Here is a 23849-nt window from a genome sequence, read left to right as displayed (position 1 = left end):
ACTACCAATGCTGAAAATACTCTGGATTTGCACAGTAACTACTTGTTAGCTTTCCTTCACACACACAGAGGCATGTCTCTAACACACACACAAGGGGAAGATACCGAAGTTTAGTACATTCAATTTCCTAGAAATGAAGAAACAAAAAAAGCCCCACCCCCCCCAAATACACTATTTGAAAATGAGCAAAGATAGAAATCCCTCAGCTACTGTACAGAGACAGCCAGGGACTGAGCATCCAGACTTTTATTACAATTCATCCCTTGCCTGACGCAAGACAAAACTATGAAGCGATTCAAGGTCTCTCGTTCCGTTGTGTTCACTGACTTTCTTTCCACCTCGGAAAAGCAGAAGTGTAGGATAGCCACGTACCTTCAAAAGACACACAAGAAAAGAAACTTGCTCTTAATGTTCAAATTTGCATCCCTCACTCATATTTACCTGATTCTGAAAAGCCATCAAACCCCTCTAAAACAGTAAGGCATTTTAATTTAAAGAAACCAAACCTACAGCAGAACTTTCAATGCCAACCTGCAATTTTTGAACACTAAGAGAATGGGATAATACACGTTCCTCTAGGCTCTTGGAAAGGCAGCTCCAGCTCTGTCTTCAATTGTCTGCCTAGCAGCTCTGAAAGACATTCTTTGTCTAGGAACAGAATTTGGCACCACAAGTCTGCCCTGGTGCTTTCAGAGAGGGAGGTTTCCTAAAGTCGGGACTTCTTCAGCTTTATCCAATAATGAGAATGACCAAGGCTGGCCAAACAGTTCAGGAAAGAAGTGGTATCACCAGGTGCTTCTCTTTGGCTAACAGAGACCACAGCTGTAGTGTCAGCAGGCACCTGGAGTGCAGCAGCCAGTTGGGCTGCACGCTGGAGCCGCCTACATCTGGTACACAGTACTGTCCCCTTCATTTGAGAACTTGCACACTTACAGAAAATCTGTTGCAGACGTTACGTTCCACAGTGCAATCCACTTCCGCTATTTTGACATCAGTCAAACCTGGAAATTGCTCTTTGGCAAGGTTCTCCCAGGTTGGAGCCAAGTTCTTACAGTGACCACACCTAGAAACAAAGGAGGGAGATGTGTTTAGCAGATACACTTTTCCACTTTATCTCTACTGTCTTGCTGCAATTGCTGTAAGTTTAACAAGCAGCCTTTCCTATCCCCTAATGATTTGGCCCACCAACTCCCTTACACTACTATGTCAGTAAATGAGCTAAGAAAACAAGTGATTTTATTTAAGTTAAGCACTGAAGTACTGGCCTTTGTTAGTCTTGCCTAGAATGGTATTCTAGATGTCGGTACATTAACATTGTGCCCCACAGAGGAATATGAAGCCAAATAAAGACAAGCACAGAGAATATTTAACTGGAAAAAAAATCTCTTGGAAACAAAAGTGCTTTTAGGAAGACACAGAATGTCTGTAGTATGAATTAAATTTTCAGGTAGCATATGCCAATTATGCTAAAACTACACAGCCCAAGATTAATTAGTTAAATGAGATTTTAATTTCCCTATTAAATTTCTTCCAGTTCCTAATGGCCTCCTTGACCAATGCATAGTGTTCATTTTGTTTATATTTTGAACTTGGCTTAGCCAAGTTCCTAATGTGAACTTCTTACTGCCTTCAACAAGAATTCCCAAAGCACTTTAGACTTTAAGGCTGCATTGCTCATTCTGTTCTAACTCAGCTGCACCTTAATTGGGTTATTAAAACAGACCCATAGCTGCCTTGAGGCTGGATCAGGGCATTTACAAAAATAATGAAAGATGTCTCAGCAGAAGTTTTCTTAATGCAAGCCAGTGTATATTTAAACCACCTTGTTAATACAAAGTGACAGTATAAAAGCATTTCTGACCATGCACAAAAACTACTAGAACAGGATGATCTTGTGCTTATGATGCAAATTGACATTATTATTTATCCAAAACTAACTGAAGGGCAGAACTAGAAAGCAACATAATTGTGTTTGCTGAGCCCTACATAAGTTAATCCACTTGGAAGAGAATATGGTCATTTACATGCAGAGCACTACAGGGAGTCACAAGCCTGACTTTCAGAGCCAAAACTAGGATACGAGCTACATAAATATAGGAAGCATTTTCCTAAATGGTGGCTTTCTGAGCATTGCAGCCAGGTAGCACACATTGGTGACACTACATCCTGAAACTGCTATTTCTCAGCCTGCCATCCAACACTGATCCTATCTGTGAGATCCTGCAGCATCCCATGGGAATTGCATGAGATGCAGACATAGTATTGTTAATAAAAGATAATAAAAAAGGGAGCATTTCTTCATCTCAGACTCTCCCAGAAAAAGTTGCTCCAGGTGAAGAACTAGTAAATATGCCAACGAGTCCTGGGTTCAGAAATCGACTGGAAGCTGCTCTTGAGCACAGGTGTGAACTGAATTTCTCAGCCAGTTCTGCAGGTGGGGCAGACGCAGCACAGGCACAGACTCAGTGTAAGTCCCTCCCAGAGTAGAGGGGATAAAGGGATGAGCAGTAAACGATGAGGGGGGTGTGTGCTATGGGCACGGTATTCCTTAAGCCAGTGGTGGCAGACACTTGCTCACATCCAAAAGCAGATCCTACAGATGGAAGACAGCATAGAAGTGGTCCTAAAGCAGCAAAGGGTGACAACACTGGAAAAGCCTGCAGCATTGAGCTGAAGTGAAATGAAATGTTCCCAGGTAATTCTTGCCTACGTTAAGAAACACATTCATGCCTACTGTCAAAGTTAAACTGCAATATTTTGAGATGCCTGAGCACATCTAAATATGGGTTGCATTTGCTTGTGTTGCTTTGTAATGGGGCCTTTTGTAACCCAAATGAAAGATCTTTTTATATTTTATACACAGTGTTAATGGAATGCTAGTGATTGAATCAGAGATGTGTTATCTTTCACACAGTGAAATACAGCTTAATTTTAATCTCTCCTCCTATACTAGGCTTCCTGCTGTTGGCTAAAAGAACAGCAATGGATGAGAAAGATGGCATACAAATTTCATTCAGAAGAGGCACAAATAAGATGAATTCTATAAACTAGAGAGAGAACCATGAAACTTTCTTTTTCTCTCAGAAAGAGAATAGTAAAATAAGAGGGTAAAAAAAGAGGGTAAAAAAAAGAGAGTAAAAAAATACCTGTTCTACAAGTTTGTAATACTGAGGTCTTAACCCAGCTGGGGTCCCAGGCTCTGCTGGATATAGCAGGAATGGCAGATGCCAGACATTACATTCATTTCCCCCTCCAGTGCCTTCCATTGGGTAGCTACACCTACACCATCTGCACTGGGCACTTCTACTTTGGGTCCCTCTAAGAACATACTACATGAACACACACTCTTAAGAATATCTTAAAATTGTCACTTGTGCAAATTAGTTTTCTGACAGTTATTTGAAGAATAACAGACAATTAATTATCTATAGCTCAACAGTCTGTATCGAAACTCAGGTGCTCGAATGAGGCTTCCAAGTGAGGCTGGAGAGTGCCCTAAAGGCCAAAAATCCTCTCCTTTCTCAGCACTGAGATATGGTGATGTACTCCCCTCATCTTACCCTAATCCAGGGATAGGAGCATGCTGCACCTGCAAAGAAAGCTTCTCTCTCCCTGTTACTCCAGCAGTACCTGGAGGCTGACAGGGTAAGTTTCTGTGTCAGCCTTTCCACAGAGAGGCAGCTTAAGGGAGCTAAACAACACTGAGCTTTTTTTTTTTTTTTTGCTGCAACTCTTGCCAACACACACATTCTTCAGCTAATTCACAGTTTAGATGGAGACAACAAATACAGTACTACAGCTCAAAGGCCTACAGCAACTAATGCACTCACAGCTTAGACCAGCAATAATCCTGAACAGCAGCAGCTGAAACTTCTTACCATGGAGCGTAGAATTTAATAAATGTGATCCCCCTAGCAATGGTTGCATCAAAGTCTTTTTCAGAGAGAGAGAGCACTGCAGCCTGTCCCCAGAAAAAAAGAAAAAAAAAACAGAGAAAAAAAAGTCAAAACTTTTTGTATATAAAAAAAGAGAAAAAAAGTCAAAACTTTTTGTATATACAGCATCAGCCTATTGAGCTTTTATCTTCCTAAAAGGGAAACTGAAATTGGAAAAGATAATATTGTTAGTTAATATAAACACGAGTAGGAGCAGCAGACCTGCCTTTTACTTCTCAGCTACCTTCCTTCCTTAGAGAGATGCAAAGAAAAGCATATTTTACAGTGAATTTCATCCATAACTGGAGAAACAAAGCTTTCCTATTTTCAAAGGATTTGCCTGTATCCAAATTTGCAGTAATTGTAAAAAACCACCTTAATTTTAATACACTATGTTTCAAGGAACAGCCCTTAGAGGAGCTGGCTTCAAGCAGGTAATGACCATCTGAGATTTTAATGAGGTATTCAAGGCACTCAAGAGCTGTTCTCTCTGTTTTTTCTTCCCCTGCATTGCATGCACAGAAAAAACTTACCAGAAACACAGATTTGCCTGTCAAGAGGACATCACAACACCACACTTGCATGGGTGCCAGGAAAAGTTTCTACTCCTGATAATATCAGGACCAAGGGAATGATGGGAGGAAAGCACATTGCTTACAGTCTCATATGAGAACATGGAGCTGAAACTTCATTTTTTGCATGAGACCTTTAAGGGTGGGAGGGATTATAAACAAATAAATGTACCTCATGCCTATAAAAGCTCAAAAATCAAATGAAAGCAAAAGAAAAACAAAATCACAGCTGACAGTATTATAAATTCTATTTTAACTCCAGTAAGTTTTGTGAAGCTAAAAATCTGAAAATCCAGATTATCCAGTACCTTTACATATTTCTGTAAGTAACTGTTAGTTCATGGAACTATTTCACTGTTAGTTCATGGAACTATTTCATTAAGATGAAGTGTTATTACCTCTAAATAATTATTTAGAAATTAAAAATTATTCTTTTATATCTTCTAATTATTAAATAATCAGAAATAACTGAATTAAGGAAAAAGTAAGCACTGTGCTGCTACTCTGATTTTCCTAAATGGATATCTGAAACTGATGTTCCAAACATAATATACATTTTAAGATACAAAATTTGAAAACCTGATTAGTAACAACTTCCCCATGATTTGCACAGTAAAATGAATTTTAAAGATCTGTAGATTACAATCAGAATAGCAATGTGAACTATATAACTACAAAAATAAATATCAGATATCTCTATTTTAGCTTTGTGTCTCAAAAAAAAGACATCTAATGCAATCACATAATCTGAGCATCAGCTGGTCACACTGCCTTAATCCACCTGGATCATTTTTTGAATTTTAGCCGTGTCTGGCAGTGGAGAGGTCTCATGGATGTAAAAGTACAGCTTCTGTAAAAGGGCTGGCAAGTACTTGTGATATATAAGACATGGGGAAATCCACATAGGGGCTTGACATTGGGACACAAATTTGGAGTAGGAACTCATTGCTTTTGCTGCCTGTGGTACCAAATGTGGTCAAATGATGGCAAATGTAGTCAGTGTTTGCTGGCCACAGGGGCTGGCCCCTTGTTTCAAAATTCATGAAAACAAAGAGTCAAGGGGTCTGAAGATAAAAATTGTAAGGACAAATTGAGTCCTACACTATATCTGCTATTATGTGGCAAAAAAAAATCCCCCAACAATCCTTTCCTCCTTGTGTGTCCCACAGAAGTGGGAATTTGTGTCACATGTGGTTTGTGTTATTTCTATAAAAATAGAAAGACAACTAATTAATTTTGGCATTGTACTAACACCAGCTCATTGGGATCTTCCAAATATGAGGTCAATTAAAAAAATAAAAAATTGAAGAGTATGAGAATTTTAAATGTATGTAGTCTGTAATGTTTGGCAAGCCACTTTATGCAATGCTGCTGGAAAAATCAGCTGGGAAAGGTAATACTCTCCTTTACGAAGCTGCATAGAAACTGTATTTATATTAATAATATTGTTGCCTAATTGCTTAAGTTCATTCTATATCACAAGGGAGTGTAAATCCCTGTCCCTTATTTTACAGGCAGAAAATATGTTCTGCACATTTTATGAAAAATTATGTTTGAAATCTCTCCCTGATTTTTCAGCCTCACCAGTTTTTCATTCATCTCCAAGAAAAATGCCAGATGAAATGCCAAAGGGATTAGAAAAGACAGAAAACTATATGACATGAACTACAACTCTGCAAAGGTTATTTCTGCCAACTTCTTCACAACATAAGCCTGTAGCTTCTACAACCAAGATTAAAATAAGTCTCCAAACCCCAAGGAATTTTCTTGTTACAGGGCACGTTACCTGGTACTGATCTTCATAATCTTTGTTCATCATTGTTTCTGCAGATAGATTTCTAGGTATAGAACCCTGGCTTTTTTTTAGGGGCTTAGCAGTGTGCACCAACCTGCCGGGTTCAAGTGATAATCTTGCAAGAAATGTTTGTCTCTACAGTGGTGAAATACGGTGTCATACAGACCCAGGTGCCAGCAGTTCCAAAAAGACCACATTTATGCCTGCATCTAAATAACTTACTGCAACCATAAAATAGGAATCAGATTTGTTTTCCTTCTCTAATTCATCAGGGTTTATGGTCTGATTTCACTTATTAATTACTCAAAAAATAACCAAGGAAGTGTTTGGTACAGTTTACATCCAGAAATTGTCAAGCTATCAAAGAGAGAGAGAAACACATGGAAGACTCAGACAGGCTGCTAAAACAGTCTGAACACCTTACATTGCTGCAGAGTGCAAGAGCACTTACCTCAGCATGGGTGGGCTCTGCAGGTGGCTGTAGGGCTTCAACAGGTTTATCTGCTGGTGGCTCTTTCCCAGAGCTCTGTAGTTGGGAATCCACGTATTCTTTTAAGGAATCAAAATCCCTCTTCCCTTTGTACTGGTCACCCTACAATTAGCAAATAGTTTGTGCGACATTCTATATGTAGTTAATATAGCAAAGAAATAATTACTAGCAAAACATAGGATTGCCAAGTGTAAGCATATAAATAAATATGATTATCTAGTTCTTAAACTTCTCTATGACATTCCATTCACTCCATGTCTTCAGCTTTTGCCACAGATTCTTCAGTACCCAAAGGGAACAATCTAAAATTTCCTTGAAATGAAAGGTATTTTAGAAATGTAGAAGCAAATTTTTGAAATTTTGCCACTGTGACCTCCTGGTCTCACCCTAGTCAGCTTCTTCAAAGTTTTATTTTTTTGAATCTAACTCTACTACAAGGAACAATAAAATACCCACTGTGGTTTGGGTGTGGTCTCTGTTACCCCGTGAGCTGTACACAGTGCTTTGACAGGGCTGAAAACCTTAACTTGCACGTCTCTGGACTACACAGTCATTCCTCTGGCCTACACGCTTGCCAAAAATCCTTGGAAAACCCAAACAGTAAGGCAATGCACTCTGGGCACCTAAGTTCACCTGGGAGTAAGAGACAACAGCAGCCTGCTGCACAGCAGACATTTCCAATAGCACCACTCTCACAAAAGTCTAATCCTATTGTTTAACCTGCACATAAGGCAGTCAGCCAGCCAGATCTCTGAGAGGCCACAGTTTACCTTGGATGCTTCCCCATATTTCATGTACTTCCCAAACCTAGAGAACAAGACAATCAAGAGATTGTCAGAACAAGAAATCAGAGCACTTGTGGGCAGCTTCTTTCTTTCTTCTCTCAAATCCACTGTCGGCCCTCTCCAATCTGGCTCTTCCACAATTGCCCTCAGTCTGTGAAAATTAGTAGTAATTTTTCTGTTCAGAAGAGAGATCGTATCTTTGAGGCATTACATATCCATTTTGGATAGAATTCTTAAGACGTGATCCCACGTGGTGTGGGCTGCAAGATTAATCTCCTCTCGCAGACAAGAAACACTCTTAAAGAAACAACACAGACTCTTCCATACATGAGAAGGAAGAACAGACATCTCTTCAACTTTCCTTTATCACTGGAACTCTTTCTACACATTTTCCTTCTTTTGTAATTGATAATGTTTCCTGTAACTACTGCCCCTTTCCTGGCACTGAGTGTTAATCCCTAAGGAGCAACAAGCCTGTACCTGTTTGTTTGTACCCATGTCAGCAGGGTAGGGTCAGGGCTCCTCCCAGGGTATCTGCTGCACCTCACCAACAGCAGTGGTGTGATGCCAGACTTATGCCATGGCAAAGGGGATGAAGGGATTACAGACAAGGCTGGATGACTGAATCAGTTCTCCTTACTGATCAGTATCATAGCTGCCAGAGAGAGTTTCAGGTATTCCTGGGACTGATTATTGGAAAATTGCTGAGGTTGTTCTGTGCTTTTTCAAATATGTTCTATCAGCCCATGGAGGAACATGTGATTTGGTGACAGTATTTCACCAGGGAATGTCACACTGCCAGTGGGGAAAGACAGTTTGATGTCAACTGAAATACATTGCTCAGATTAATGGCTGAGGATCACCTTTACCAAATACAACAGCGGTGATTTTTTTTTTCTTTCACTGTACTCTTGATTCAAATAACTCCAAGGAACTCAAACTTCAATTACTACATTTAAACTAAAGATTAATTAGCTGAAAACCTCTAGCCTTGGACATGCCACCAAGCTTGATTTGAGCACTCCCTCAGCTTCCAGTTGTGCTGCTGTCATGTGCCTTGAGAGGTCACACAACAGCTGCACACTAATGTGAATCTGGCTGGGATTCAAAAACGCAGGGGTCTGCTTCATTTAAATTCCCTAGTGTCTGATCTTATAGGGATGCTAATACCAAACCTCATATATGCACTGGTATTTGCTTTTGGCCAGTTTCTCTTTAGAGTGGCAGAAAATGGGCACTAAACTGTTTCAAGCAGCAAAACTTAAAGTTGTTGATACTGTAAATGTTCGGAAAGGAAAGCAAGATGAATGGGAGAAAATCCCCTCCTCCTTCCCCCCTGCCCAGAACTTAGCAGGCAACAGCTAGAAGTGTAGGCCTGGGTTCTCTTGCAGGCCTGTCTTTAATATCCATTGAATATATTTAACTAATCTTGAAACTGTGAAATATATTATAAATAACACTACAATTTATAATATGTTTATTTACTGCTGTTCATGCATGTGGTATTTATAAATATTTTATCTCCCTGTAATTTCAGAATATTTTTTCTCTGAATTGCTGTAGGGAAAAATGCCAATTGGGCCCACAAGATTCTCACTCGCAGTGTCATGTGAAATGTTCAGGTTTACATAAGAAGGAAAATTTCCATCTCTAGACATCACTCAGTAGATAGGCATCACTTAGAGGTAAGAATCTTCTGATACACACTGTGAAAATTACATACTTCATTATTATTTCTATTTCAGTTGTGCTTTTGTGTTCCATATGAAGTAAAATACTAATACATAGTATTAGGATACTAATACTATATATACTAATATATATTTATTAGTATACTAAATTATATTAGTACTATACTAACACTAATATATAATATTAGTACAGTACTAATAATTTACTAATATAAAGTAAACCCAGAATTCTATCACACAGCACCATAACTGGATATATTGCTTACAGTTTTATGAACATTACATCAGTTGTTTGCAAAACACAGAGAACAAAAGCCTTTAAATTTTATCTGTGGACAAAGTCTACCTCTTCTAGTACCCAAATGAACCTCGGACACCTTTTCCTCTCACAAGCGGACTTTTGTATATGTCCACTTGATTTGTTTTTCCAGAATGTAAGCATAGTCCAAATATTATTCAGAGAAAAATAGTGTGATCATTTGCTGAACTTGCAGACTCACCTTTTCACCATTCCTAAACCAGAGGAGTGTGGGATAACCACGAACTTGGGTTTCAGAGCAGACTTCATAATGCTGGGTACAGTCGACCTACATTTTGGGAATAAAACCCAAAACTATTCAGTGCCTAAAATAAACATACAACAAGCATCACAGCCTCCCTTGTTTGAAAGCTCAGAAAAATACAGAACAAGCATCACAAGGCTTGGCAAAACTCAGTACAAAGTACCGTCTTGAGAATGATTATGTCTGCCTTCTAACAAGTGTTTTGGTTGTATAATTGGGAGGCTTTGTGTGTATTTGTTGTTGATTTATTTTGTTTGTTTGTTTGTTTTTAAGGAGGAACTGGGGAGGGAGGTATGGCTAGAAGGAAGTAGTAGCAGTTACAAAGAACAATGAAGACATAATTAAATATTTCAATTAAAAAGTACTTGATATTCTCAGCTAATAAAAATCAGTGCATGGACAATGAGACACAAAATGCTAATGTGAGAGAGCTTTATAGTGAAGACATACTGGCTCACCCATTTTTAGAAGACTACTCTTTAAAGACTTCAGAAGGCATGTCAACAGCTAGCAAGTGATCTGTATTCCAAGGGAAGCTCCAAGTACATAGCAACATTCAATTTTAATACGTCACAAACCAGTCTGTAAAGTTACTAGTTTATAAGGTTTTCACTGAAGATAAATTCTAAAAATTAAACAGTGTTAAGACACTATTCCCCCAGATTAGATAAAGGTCATGGTTCAACCTTCTTAGAAACAGTTGTGTTTCCTGTTTACTTACAGGCTTAAAATCTTAGCCAAGACATGCTTCAAGAGATATTTCACAAGCCATACAGTTATATAAAATTGTCTAGGCATCAGGACAAATCTTAGTGGAGGCATTAAATAACAATTCTCAGTAATATGAACTGCAAACACCACAGACAACTGATTAGAACAGAAATTTTGGAAATTGATTGCTTATTTTTCTCTAGGTACCAGAGAATGGTAACTTCATCAAGATACTTAAGCAATGATTTCATAAGACAGCAAACAAGGATATCAAAAAGTACAGAATAATTGAAAGGATTATGATTCAAAGGAGAAAAAGCTTCTGACATTTCATTCTCAGAGGGAATCTAACTTTATATCCACCAGGTCTGAAAAATACATATACATTTGTGTGTCTTCTCTGAAGTTAAACTGTGCTTATACATAAATATATATATATGTATGTCTCCTCTAAAGTTCAACTCTGCTGGCCTGTGCTGTACACCTACCACATACCTGAATTAACAGATTTTCAAAAGCATCAAAAAAAAAAAGTCAAGCTCATCCGTCCTGCTACTGCTGAAGGTGCTGTGAGGGCAGAGGCAGGGCAGACAGCAGAGGGAGAGTCCTTCTGCAGGACTGATAACACTGCTGCCATGCAGTATTTCACATCAGTGGAATCACTGTAAAAGTTTAGGGACATGGAAGTCCAGCCCTGTCTGATTTCCACTGTTGGCAGACACAGTGGGATTCCCATCATGAGCCACCTGGACTTAGGTATGGGTCAGCAAATAAAGCCAGGAACTGCAATTGCCAGACCACCTCCATACCTCTGCACAGAAGTCACTCCACGTACAAGTAACAAGCTCCCATGGTAAATACACCACAGAACCTGGTTATCAACCCTAAGGGAAATAGTAAAGCAGGACAAGATATCAATTTTAAAGGTGTAAGACCCCCTGAAACCTTTTAAAAGTTTTATGGGGAAAAAGAGGAAAAAACCAAAACCAACAAAAGCTTGCTTAGGAATCCAATGCCGCAAAGAACAAATTAGAAGTCACTTTCCCACTCAAAGTAAATATTGAAGTCTATCAAATTCTGACAAAACAAATGAATAATGCAAAAATAACTCTCAAAATATTACTCCCTGCATCTTAATTATCAGACTTAAGATGCAGGGAGTAATATTTTCTCTGCATTTCAGACCAGCTCTCTGAAATGCAGAGAGGGAGCTTTGTGTGCAACAAGGCTTTGCTTCAAATGGGGGAGGTCCTGTTAACGGTGGATGTGTGAGGAAAAAAACTGACCATCTCAAAATCAAAATATAAACTATGACAATAAAAGGATTTAAGAGGTGACAAGCAAAACAATTGTTATTTGCAAATCACAGCACAAAAGGCACGATTCTTGGCTAAAACATACATTGAAACAAACCATATTTTCAGACTAAGAGTGGTTCACCTACCTTACCAATCTTGACAGTTTCCGAATGCTCAAAGGCTTGAGCCAGCTGTTCCCAGGTTGGGGCCAAAGCCTTGCAGTGACCACACCAAGGGGCAAAGAACTTGATGAAGTGATTACCTTTTAAGTAAAAAAAATAAAAAAATAAAATATTTAGCTCGTTTGTAATGAACTTGGCTGAAATCAAAGCCTAGGAACTAATCTCAAGCTGCAAATTTATCATGGTATTTCCTGAGTTAAAGATAGGAAACACTGTGAATCAAAGGCCAGGACAAAATACTTCAGCAATTAGGTTTTCAATACTGTATGCAGTCCCACAGTGTTGCCAAATTTCCTGAAAATCCAAACAGCTTCACAATCTCAAGCCAACAAATGAGGCATTAAAACTGATATTTTTAACCTAAGTGTTTAATTTACCTTAGTGTTTAATTCTACCCTGTCAATCAGTTGCCCTGTTACAGAGTAGAAAGAACTACCAAGGAATATATGTTGATAACAGCATAAATTGAAATATTAAACTTCAGCTTCATGCAACACTGTTTCCTAAGAAATGCTTAAGCCCATAGATTACTGAAAAATGTTGTTCTGTTTTCCAGTCTTCTTTTTCTGCCCTGCTCTTTGCATTTTCATGTCAGCTACTCAGAAATTTCTACCTTTAGTAGATGTTTGTGGCATTTTATGCAGTGGAGAGCTTCTGTGCTATTTCCTACTAACGTTTAGTTTAAAAGTGTGTATTATTGATTGCAAAGTACAAGAATATGCAATTTCTTTCAATTAAGATTAATTAACTCAAATTGCTGCACACATCAAGGCAAGGCTCTGTTAAATGAAATAAAAATGAACTTAATTAAAATAAGGGAAAAAATTAACTTGTAGGAAACACCAGCAACTGGAGGAAAGCTCTTTTTAGCAGAATTATTCATAATCCTTTGAAGACTGCTTTGGGGCTGGTATTACTTGAATTCTTTTCTAATTTGAAGGCTTGTCCACAAATGAAGGTCAGAGGAAAGGCAATATAACCAGGAAACAAACTGCAGTAATAGTGCTCTCTAACTTGACTGATCTGCATGTGGAAGACTTTCAAACTGATTGACATGCTCTATGTTGGTCAAGTAAACCACAAAATTTTATCTCCCATGAATTAATAAGAACACTAGTGAAAATCAGATATTCTTTACCATGGACTCTGATATACTCTCCTCAGTAGAAAACAATATAATTTATTTTTGTCCCAGAGCAGCAAAAAGGTAACAGAAGGCTATTTAAGAACAGAAGTCAACCTTGGTGCTGTAACTGCTAAGCCTCATGTTAAATTTAAGCACTGAACTTCTCATAACTGAAGTCAAGAGAGGGTAATAGATTTACATATGATCATAAACCTGTTCAACCATGAGATTTGACCATGAGAACGTCTCCTCTATGAAGGCAAATGGATTCATAATAAAACCACTAAAACATTTACAATGCACTGAATTTTACAGTCTGAAAAGGTAGTTAAGTTGACAAATGCTTAGCATATCACTGATGGCTTAGAGGAAAATTAATTGAGAATTCTGACTGAATTCCACATTAAGCCAGACATGCTGGGAAAATTTAAGTTAGCGACACAAAATGCTGTTTTACACACGAAAATATTTCTAATCAGCTAATGGTGACTTTCAGAAGTTCTGGTTTGACCTCCCTGGTGATATCACATGGGCAAACATATAATTTAATCCAGCCTTTCTTTTTCAGATAACAGATGGAGAAAGTAGGATCCTCTGTTGTCATGCCAGCCCAAAGTCTGTATTCTAAGATTTTGCTCATTGTCTAAAAAAAAACATCATGTGAGGGGTGAAATTTCCCATATTAGGTATCTCCCCTGGCATTAATTTTAAAGCTTCCAGACAAAATATTTTTTAAAGTAGCCAAACAGACAAAGTGTTTTGCCCACAATAAATTCTGGAGGAAGGAAGCTAAACAATGTCAAATAAAGGGCCAACCTGGAGTGCAATGGGGGCTGGAAGGAGGAAGCGGGTGGATTATACTTATCCAGAATAACAGCCTGGGAGGAAGAACAAGCCAGCACCTAGGGAAGGAGGAAATGGGACTTGCAAAAACACAAAGTGGCAAGGCTGTGATTGAGCAAGCAACTCAGGAAAAGAGACAGTTTAGTTGAGCAAGCCAACCCAACTAGCTTTTCCCTGGGGTTAGGAGCCATAATTTTACTTCTGAGTGCTGTCCTTCAACTTTCTCATAGTCTACAGCATGTAATATAACCAGTGCATTTTTACATGGTTTGCAGTTTCACCCTCTTTCACTAGGTATTACCAGAAAATAAAAGTGGGAAGGAGGCGCCCTGAAAACTAACATTTCTGGTGCAGACTTTCCAGTAGTCATGTCTCTGTAACCTAGTTTCTCTTCTTTGGAAAAAACAGTTACCTTCTGCTATGTGCATCTTGAAATTGTCTGCTGAGAGTTCATACATTCCCTGCTTAGGTTCAGGGGCTTTTGGTGGTTCCACATCAGATTCTGGGCCCTATTCATGAGAAAAAAAAAACCACTTTTATTTCTCTTCTACAGCAAATACATAGCATTTGTTTCCTGTATCACACCATTCTGTGATAGTGCCATAGATTCTGAAATTTAAAATTCCTAAAGCAATGTCCCTATTTAGCTTGACTTAGATACCTAAAGTTTCCTAAAAATCAACTGCTTAAAAGCAAAAGGTGAAAAGGACTGACACATAAAAGAGAGTTACCAGAGTCTGTGGAATACCAGTCTTTCACTGTGCTGTAGTACACAGGGCACAGTAACTGCTGTAGCATTCACTGGATCACCATATATTAACACACTTAAATTATATAACAGAGCATCACACATCAGCCACAACTGCCATCACACCCATTTCAGTGGCCTCTGGGCTACTTAAAAATAGAGCAAAAGCTATTTTCTGCTCCCCTAGTATCAGAGGGAATGCTATCTACCTAATGGCTCCATGAAGACAGCAACAACGGAAATAGAGCAAACACTCAATATATATAACTTGTAAGAAATTAATGAGCATTTCAGCAAAAGCAAGTGAATGCTTTCTACACTCTAACCCTAGAGCTGAAGAGAATTTTTAAGGAACCTCAAAATGTATTTCTTAAAATAATTTAGCATTTAATGTTCCATTATTAAAAAATGCCATGTTTGTTAAAATGTAATCACATTCTAACTGTAGTTTAGCAATCACTAAAGCTTTCTCTTTACTAGAAACAGCAATCAGAAATTAAATTTTAGGTAAGGCTTGGCTCCTGTATGTGAATGATACCCCTAAACTTAAGGATTTTCCTAGTGATGGTATTAGCTTATCTGACTTAACTGATCATTTTAAACCTTTTCTTTAGGCCAAAATATTATCAGAAAGTAACTCAGCTAAAGATGGCATCCATGTTTTAAGAGGTAATTAAGCCCAATACAAATGCCATTTATAATGTATTAGAGCTAAATTGCTTTTCTTACTCTAGAAACATTATGGCCTACAGGTGTCAAATGAATTGACAGCAAGGACTGTACCTTAAAATGTCAAATGTATAAGCATTAAAACTGCACTGTGTACTGTAATTTTAAAAGCAGGAAACAGAGAGCAGGTCACAGGATGACACTTTTAATTACTACTCTGACTTACATGTAAGCTGTTTCAGATTGATACTGCAACCTTTTATTCTCAGGAGCAGATTTCCTCCTGAAAACTGAAATCTATCTTAAAGAAATGATAGATAAGTAGGCCTGCAGAAAAGAATATTTCCCTTTCACTTACAGATGGTTCCTCATTTAATTTCTCCAACATCCAGTTTTCCAGTGCCTGGAAGTCCCTAGGGCCTTGGTATTTCAGAGGTTCTTGTCCTGGTTTAAAAAACTTTAGCCTAAAGGGTCAAAATGTAGAGAAGAGTGAGGCAAAAATTTTCACACAGGAAACATTCTCAGAAAGATAATGTGCTTTGCTAATCCATGGCAACACAGCTCAGGCTGCAGTAACAGATCTCTTGACTATTAACATCAGCATCAGGCACCCCTTTCAGAGTGAACTGTCATGGCTAGAACTTAAGACCCTTCTTCATTCCCATGTAAGCTTTAAGGAGATTTTAAAAAGAAAAAAAAAATATGCCAAGTTAAAAATCAGCATAGAGTAATATTACTGGGATCAGTAAGAAGTAGAAATTTAAAAGTTGCAGCATTCAGCTCTACGAGTCCTATTTCAGTTTGTCAAAGAGCATCAATTTTGTTTCGTCCACCTCTCTCCATCACCAAAGGAAAAATATCTAGTGCTTATTTTCCCAGGAATTTCTTTCTCACCTTTTGTTCCCTGACTGCTGTTGTAATTTAAGGCATTTCATGTGGTATTAAACTGATTAAAAACACACTGAGACAACAAGACATGGAGATAACTGACTGCTTGTAGGCATCCAGACTTCACAGTTGTAAAGTTCAATAATCACTATCAAAACATTTCCATAGATAGTGTAAAGCTTCTACTACTAAATCTTAAGTTAAAACTGGAAGTGTGTTTAACAAAGGTGTGATACTGAATTCTGACCTAGTCTTATTTTTTAAAGTAAATTAGAGACTCAATTACTAATGTCACCTAGCCCTCAGCCTTGCCAAGCTGTCATTTCGCACCGCTTCTTTAGTTTCTTGAAATGTTTTTCTCTCTCTTCTTGCTCCACAGTTGGAAGAAATGAACATATGAAAGTGTTGAGAAACCACATAATGCAAATACATTCAAAAGAGATAGGAGCTCCCACAGTCGTTTCTGTTCAAGGTATTCTTGAACGTTCCTTGTGATGATAGAAAGTCAGAATAATAAGGAAGCAACAGAAATGAAAAAGAAGAACATCTAAAACACACCTCCTGGCAATACTTTTGAAAAGTAACAGAACAAATTCAGGTAACATCATAAAAAAAGCTGGCTGCATCTTTATTTTCTGCAAAGAAGGGTAAGCTTTCTCTAGTTCAGTTGAGAGAGTATTTATTTTGCAGCACCAAATAATCCTGAGACAATTGTGATATGAAGCACAGAGACCTGCTCAGCGACTTTTTCTCTGAGGGGATGCAGCCTTTCCTTTAACAGGTGTTTGGAAAAGCAGTGTAGGGATCAGCACATCCTGGACTTGTGACAATACCTCTGCCTGAGGAAGCTGTGAAATTTCCCTTGCTGGAGGTTTTTAGAGACAAGCTAGCTCAAAACTGACTCAGATGGGAAGAGCGCTGATACCATGAATTCCCCTTCATCACTACATTTCTATACCTAGCAAATGGCTGTCTTATTATTTCTAACTCTTCAAACAGATAAAAGCAAGCACTAACTATTCCTACATATTCAATGACCCTAAAGAGGAATGAGGGGAAAAAACCCTCCAGCAATTACACATCCATTGATTTTTTCTTTCCTGTTCAAAATCTCTGCCACTATTTTTAAGAGGAACAGCACAACAATATCATCTATGCAAATATGCAACGACAACCAATGCTCACTTCTGGAGATATGAAAGCAGAACTGTAAGATTCATCCTTTCTTGGCATTTGTAGTGGAAGCAAGACACACAGTGCCCTTAAGGACAACTCCTATCTCAACAAGGACTGTGCTATTTATAACTCTCAACTTCTACTCAGTCGCACTCATCCGCGTCCAAGTGGGTGCAGCCAGGAGCAAATGAAAAGTTCAGGGCTTGGCAAAAACAGCAGACAAAGTGAGCAAAGGGAAGGAAACTGAAAAGTACAGGCTGTGGAAGTGCTACAGATGATTACAATCTTCACTTATCCCCACTAAGATGAGTAATTAATAAAGCAGTTTAAAGGATCCTATCCATATTTGCAAGAAGCTTCAAAGAAGACATGAATGAAAAACAAATCCTTTTGCTCCTTTTCTGACAGTTTAAAAGGAAACACGTATCTAACCCAAAAGCACTGACCTCTCATAGATACTCCAGACCATGTTCTGCCTACCAAAGCTGAGGTAGTAAGACATACATCCTTGATAACAGCATAAACACAGCAACCTTAAAATGCTCATATAATAGATCAATACAAGCAAATTTAGCTAGAAAAACGCCCACATAATATCACCACCGCTGTGCTAAGTGATACTATTAATTTATTGCTTTATGAGCACTAAGTTCACTAAAAACCTAAGAGATGAATGCAATTAAGAAACCTGCAAGTCAAACTTGTGGCAAGTTAAACTTAAAAGTACTGTTAGTAGAAACCAGCTCTGTCATGCATAGCACAGCTGCACAATGTACTGCTGCTTCAGAAAGAGGTATTCCCAGACAAAAGAACAGGAAGATTCTGGACTTCAGTTAAACACAGCCACTTCCAAGACATAAAACAGCTTCTTGAAACAAAAAAAAAAAAAATTCATAAGAGTACTATGTATCACATGATACTTGGCAATGTGGTGAAAAGGCTTAAAATGAATATAGCAGGTCCAAAGGGCTGCAAAGAAACCCAGCAAAAATACAGCTTAGAAATTAGCTTCAAGAAATTGGCAGAGGATCATGGAAAACTAAAGCAGAAAAATAGGAGCAGACTTCTTTCTATACTTACGTAGGATATCCTCGCACGCCAAATTCAGAGCACAGTGGAATATCTACAGTGCAATCCACTTTAACAACGTAGACCTGTGGGTTTTCCATGTTGTTGTATTTATCTCCCAACTCATTCCAAGTTGGCTGGAGGCGCTGACAGTGTCCACACCTGTGACAGAAGGAACAACATACTGTTTAATAGCTGCTCACACTTAGAGAGGAACGAGCCCATGGAAAAGTCATATGCAGAATGGTGATTTTCATAAATTTAAACAAATTTTTAAATCAAAAGTTAAATCAGTTACATCATAGATCTTCCATACTCAAGCACTATTATACCAAGCAAAAGCAAATGTTATTAAGAAGTGCAGCATGCTGCAAACACATCTCATGTAAAAATCAAGATTTGAGAACCTCTTGCTTCTCTCCTTTTACAGTACAAACCCTATGAATACCCCCTGAACTTAGTAAGGCTATTAATCAAGGCACTGTCAGTCTTCCAGCTTTCTAGAAAAATCCTGCAAGATTGCCCAGCCTCTTTACATTCTAATATTTCAAAATTCCCTATTTTAAACAGTAGATAAGAAGATAATCGTTTCTAGCCTCTTTGTAATGCCACTTGCACTTCTATGCTCCAGATGAAACGTAATACACAAGTCAAGAAACATCACAAGTGATTTCACAATACGGTTTCCCAAAATTTTGATGACCCTTGTGGGTCCCTTACAACTCAACATATTCTGTGAAAATCCTCCCATCCCTATGCTCTGTCCCAGCAGGACACATCAAATTTTTAAATCTGCATACACACAGAAAACTGGCCTCATAGAGTTCCCACAACAGCACCTCCCTAGAAGCAAAAAATAGCTTTTATTCTTCTCACTGCTTTTCTAGTCTTTCAAGTCATTATAGCAATACTCTATTCCTCAAAGCATGATAGGAAGTTTTAAGGAATGGATTTTCATTTGTTTTTAATGGCTGCTTTTGCCAACCCTCCAAGACATCTAAAAAATATGAAGTTGGAATAACAGAAAACATTCTCAGACTGACAGTATGAAAGCAGTTATTGCTTTACCATCGCCTACAGCATCTACTTAGTAAGTAACAATTACACCACCATTAGGATGTTGGAGAACTTTGCTCTGACTTAAAATAGTTTCACTCACACAAATGATTTTGAGTACACTTCTAGAAAAAGTTGCACAGATCCACACCTTTCTAGGGATCCTGAGATCATTAAGAGGAAAAAAAAAATCAAAAAACCTTGAGATTTAAGGTTTAAAAGATAAAGAATTATCTTTAAGATAAAGAATCTTTAAGATAAAGAATTTTTTCTGATTTTAATAAGGTCCTGTAACAGTTAGGCACAGAGGATCACACACACTCCCATGACGTGGCTGAATGCAACCTCATGTATGATCTTATTCTGAATTGTCCTGGTGAAGGGATACAATGTGTTATTATATTCCTTAAATATTTAACTTCTGACTGAAGTCCCTCCATAGTCAACTCCTTCACAAAGCTTGAATTAAGAGAAGTATTTTAGATACCCTGCTCCCTGCCCCTAGCTGATGCAGTGATTCAAAACACCAAATGAATACTGGCTGGTGTTAAGAGAACAGAGCATGGAAAACTAGGTAAGAGAATCCCAATTAATTAACTTCTGTTTTTAAAGCACAACAGAGCTGCCTTGTCCCTATTTAACACTGTGATGTCTGCTATACACACACCCATTCCCTTCCTTCTTTAGATTTTAGAGGCTGAAACAGAATAAAACAGGAAACGTATTCCTATCTGAATCAGTAATTGACTAGTTAGTCATTCCTGGTTTGGAAAGAGAAGCAACAATATTATATAGAAGGAAATACATGGCAAACGCTTTTTCTGACGTTTCCAAAGAAATATATATGAAACCAAGGAAGGCAAAATCAAAGAGCAAGAACGTGCAATATCACACGCCTCCCTCAGCCCCATGCACCAACACAGTCCTTCACTGGTGCAACTTTACAACACATTAGTGGAGCTGGAGGAGCTGCTGGGGACAGTGGAGACCTGGGTGCCAATGATGAGTTCTGCTCCTATATCCCTACATGGGCTAGAAAGTTTTAAGAATCTACAACCTCCGTCAACAAGCACAAATGAAGATCCAAAAGAGACTAACACAGACATTTCTGGGGGCCACTACTAGAGCTTGAGCTCTGCAGCCAGCAAGGGCAGCTCCACAGCAAGATAGAGCTCAAATCCTTATCCAGTTAAAAACACAGACATGGCCAAGGGTATAAGCAGCCCAGGACCAGTCTTGCTCTGCACAGAAGAACTCAACTGAAGGAAAATCCAGTCAACAGAGTTTGATTCAACAACAACAAACTGGTGATCAATTCTGCCGCAGCTCAGTGGACTTGTCAGGTTTACCAATAAACATATGCTGAAAAGATCCATAAGAGTCAAAATAATGGAGGGAAACTACTCAGTTGAGATTCCTTCCTGCTAAGGAGCCAAGGGAATCTCACTCCTCTGTAGAAATGCAGCTGGCATGGCAAATAACTTAAGAATACTTTGTGCCACCAAGATAGTAACCTGTTCTGTCCCCAAGTGGGACAGCCTTCTGAACAAAAACCTTAGGATATCTGATGGCAAATTACTCGGAATGCTCTCTTCTTGGAGCATCCTGCCATCTTTGAAACAAATGTAGGACCTCCTGTGCATCACCACTGTTTCTGAGTGAGGCCCTCAGCAACATTTGTTTCAAGAATCTGGGAGAGAAGGGTGGTGTTGGCTCTAATCCAGCTCTTACTGGTAGCATTGATGATGCAACATTAGCAGCACCCACATAAATCTGAAAGACAATCCCAGCTGAACCTTGGGCTGCTTGCTCTTTGCCTTGGAACTACAGACAACAGCCTGTGGGGGAAGTGTTAGAAGATTAGCACATCACCTTGGAACAGGGCAAGAGGCTCTGATACAGATTCCAGGACTATCAGGCTGCCCCCCCAACAATAAAACTACTGGTGTGTATAAGCACCTCTCTCGGGCACTTGGATGTTCCCTTTGTGCTGCTCTTCCCTTGGACCTGAAACCTGGCCCTGTTGCTGCCTGTCAGGAGCCAGACATCCAGACTCAGTAAGGGCCCTGAAGCCAAGAACCAGAGATCTGGAGGAGATTTGCTAAGGATGAGGAGAACATCCAGAGAAGCTGCGACAAGTCTGGTAAAAAACAGCTCCCTCACACTTAAGTTGGGCAGAAATCCTCAGCCCTCCCAAGGGCACAGTGTGATCCAAGTCTTCATGGCCGGTGCTCTCTTTTTGATCTGTACTGAGGATGTGCAGCATATACTGGATCCTGCAACAGCCCTTTTGGCAGAGGGTCTCCTACAACCAGTGTCTTGGGATAAGAGAAAGCTCATCTGGTTTTAGGGATGGGTGTGAACCAATCAAAGTGTGGACAGACACAGATATCATCACCTGAGTACAGAAGAGAACACAAGCACTCCTGCTCTGCACAGGCATTTCGTAGGCCCAACTGCACTCTCAGGCAAAAGTCCTTCACCAGCAAGTCAGGCGTTCTCCACTTTTGTGATCTTCAGAGAACAAAGGCATCTGCTCTTTCAAGCTTTCACTTAACATTTTCACATGGCATAAATAAGTCAATGTTAATAACCAAAAAAAAGTTTTCAAAGGAAACGCTTTCCTGCTATGGACTTCAAAGTCTCTCATATGCCTAAATGGCACCAAGTAGCAATGGATAACTTTGGATCAAAACATAACTTTTCCACATTGTTCCCTTAACTTTATTTTATTTAAAGAAAACTTGAGAGGAAATCAAAAAGGAAAAAAGAAACCTAACAATCCTAACAATTGAACTCCCAATAATATCTACTGGATATCAGTACAATAAAAAAGGGCAGGGGAAGAGGTAAAGAGAAGAATGTGAACAACCACGAGAAAGACCCAGAGATGAGAAGTACTGTCCTCTTGACTAGGAATATCCAGTAAAGCACTCATTCGTCTTAACCACTCTTATGCCAAAAGTACCAGTCCAGGATGAAAGCCCGGTGGGTCACTTGTAAACATAAGAACTCTCCAGCTCTCCTACGGATACCCGTGTCCTCAGGGACACGGCAAGGTAGTTAACACAGCAAATTCACCCTTAGATTTCGTGATTGCAAAGAAAACACAGATTCTGCAATGAAGGCATCTGCGATCTTGGGCTGGGGAGGAGGCACAGGGTAAGTAAGTGACGGCGGCCAGCCGCAGCCGCTCTGGGTCTCTTCGAGGAGCGACTCGCCCCGCAGCCCCAGCCCGGAGCGGCTGCGGGCGCCGATAGGTCGGACCTGATGATCTCAGAGGTCTTTTCCAACCCAACCGAGCCCGCGGCTCCGCGGCGGGGGCGGCCGCCGAGGCCCGGCCCGGGCACACGCGGGGCTCCCGCTGCCCGTCCCGGCCCACCCCGGCTCCCGGGCTGCCCTTCCCCGCCAGTCCCCCCGCTCCGGCCCCGCCGCGGGGCTCGGGGCAGCGCGACCCCGCGGCCTCCCCGCGGCCCGGCCCCGCCGCCTCCCGCCGCCACGTCAGCGGGGAAGAGGCGGGCGGAGGGCGCGGGCCGCGCCGCGCTCGGGTACCCACCACGGGGCGAAGAACATGACGAAGTGGGGGGCGGCGGCGGCGCCGTGCCGCAGCATCTCGGCGCTGTAGAGGTGCCGCCCGTGCGGGTCCTCCGCCGCCGGGCCCGGCCCCGGCTCCGGCTCAGCCCGCGCCGGGCGGCCGCAGAGCACGGGGCCGAGCACGGCCAGGGACAGGACGCGCCACCACGCCGGGCCGGAGCGGAGCGGAGCCATGGCAGCGCCGGAGAGAAGCGGGCACAGCCCCGGGCGGCCGCTGCCGCCTCCGCCCCGCCCCGCCCGCGGCCCCCGCCCCGCCTGCCGCCCGCCCCGGTCACCCCCGCGCCGACACTCCTCCCTGACACAGCGCACCGCCCGGCCAGCGGGCTGTGGGTGCCGCACGCCACATCTGGGTTTTATGGTGCATGTGAATTAAACTGCCCTATACGTCCATGTTAAAACTTAAAATAATTCTGGATATTGTATTTATATTTTTATTTGTATCTGTATTTATATTTGTACTATATTTTTATATTTATTTTTTATTTTATTTTTTTATTTTATATTTTTATTTTTATTTTTTATTTTTTATTTTATTTTTTTTATTTTATTTTTTTATTTTTTATTTTAATTTTTATTTTATATTTTTATTTTTTTTTATTTTTTTTATTTTTATTTTTATTTTATTTTTTATTTTTATTTTATTTTTATTTATTATTTTA

The 23849-nt window shown here is 39.9% G+C and overlaps 1 protein-coding gene across 1 annotated transcript; it reads right to left on the bottom strand.

Annotated features, from left to right (window-relative positions):
* Positions 1-228: 228 nt before the first annotated feature.
* On the bottom strand, positions 229-23373 carry TXNDC5 (thioredoxin domain containing 5). The gene is made up of 10 exons (XM_066324975.1): positions 23153-23373; positions 18553-18702; positions 15767-15872; positions 14404-14500; positions 11987-12102; positions 9769-9855; positions 6754-6894; positions 3879-3961; positions 934-1063; positions 229-372 (listed from the first exon to the last, which is right to left on the bottom strand). The coding sequence occupies exons 1-10, from the start codon at positions 23362-23364 to the stop codon at positions 250-252; spliced, it is 1245 nt and encodes a 414-aa protein (XP_066181072.1). The 5' UTR covers positions 23365-23373; the 3' UTR covers positions 229-249.
* Between the last annotated feature and the right edge of the window lie 476 nt (positions 23374-23849).

The sequence above is a fragment of the Sylvia atricapilla genome, chromosome 1 (genome assembly GCF_009819655.1).
Source record: "Sylvia atricapilla isolate bSylAtr1 chromosome 1, bSylAtr1.pri, whole genome shotgun sequence".
In the NCBI taxonomy this organism is placed as follows: domain Eukaryota; kingdom Metazoa; phylum Chordata; class Aves; order Passeriformes; family Sylviidae; genus Sylvia; species Sylvia atricapilla.
Note: the sequence above shows the minus strand (reverse complement) of the source record. Positions and strands in the feature narration are given on the sequence as shown.

Coding starts and splice junctions, on each gene's coding strand:
- TXNDC5 (XM_066324975.1), bottom strand. CDS start 23,364: ATGGCTCCGCTCCGCTCCGGCCCGGCGTGGTGGCGCGTCCTGTCCCTG. Junction 14,501..15,766: donor AATTAAATGAGGAACCATCT/GTAAGTGAAAGG, acceptor TCTCATGAATAG/GGCCCAGAATCTGATGTGGA. Junction 1,064..3,878: donor ATTAAATTCTACGCTCCATG/GTAAGAAGTTTC, acceptor CTTTGTTTCTAG/GTGTGGTCACTGTAAGAACT.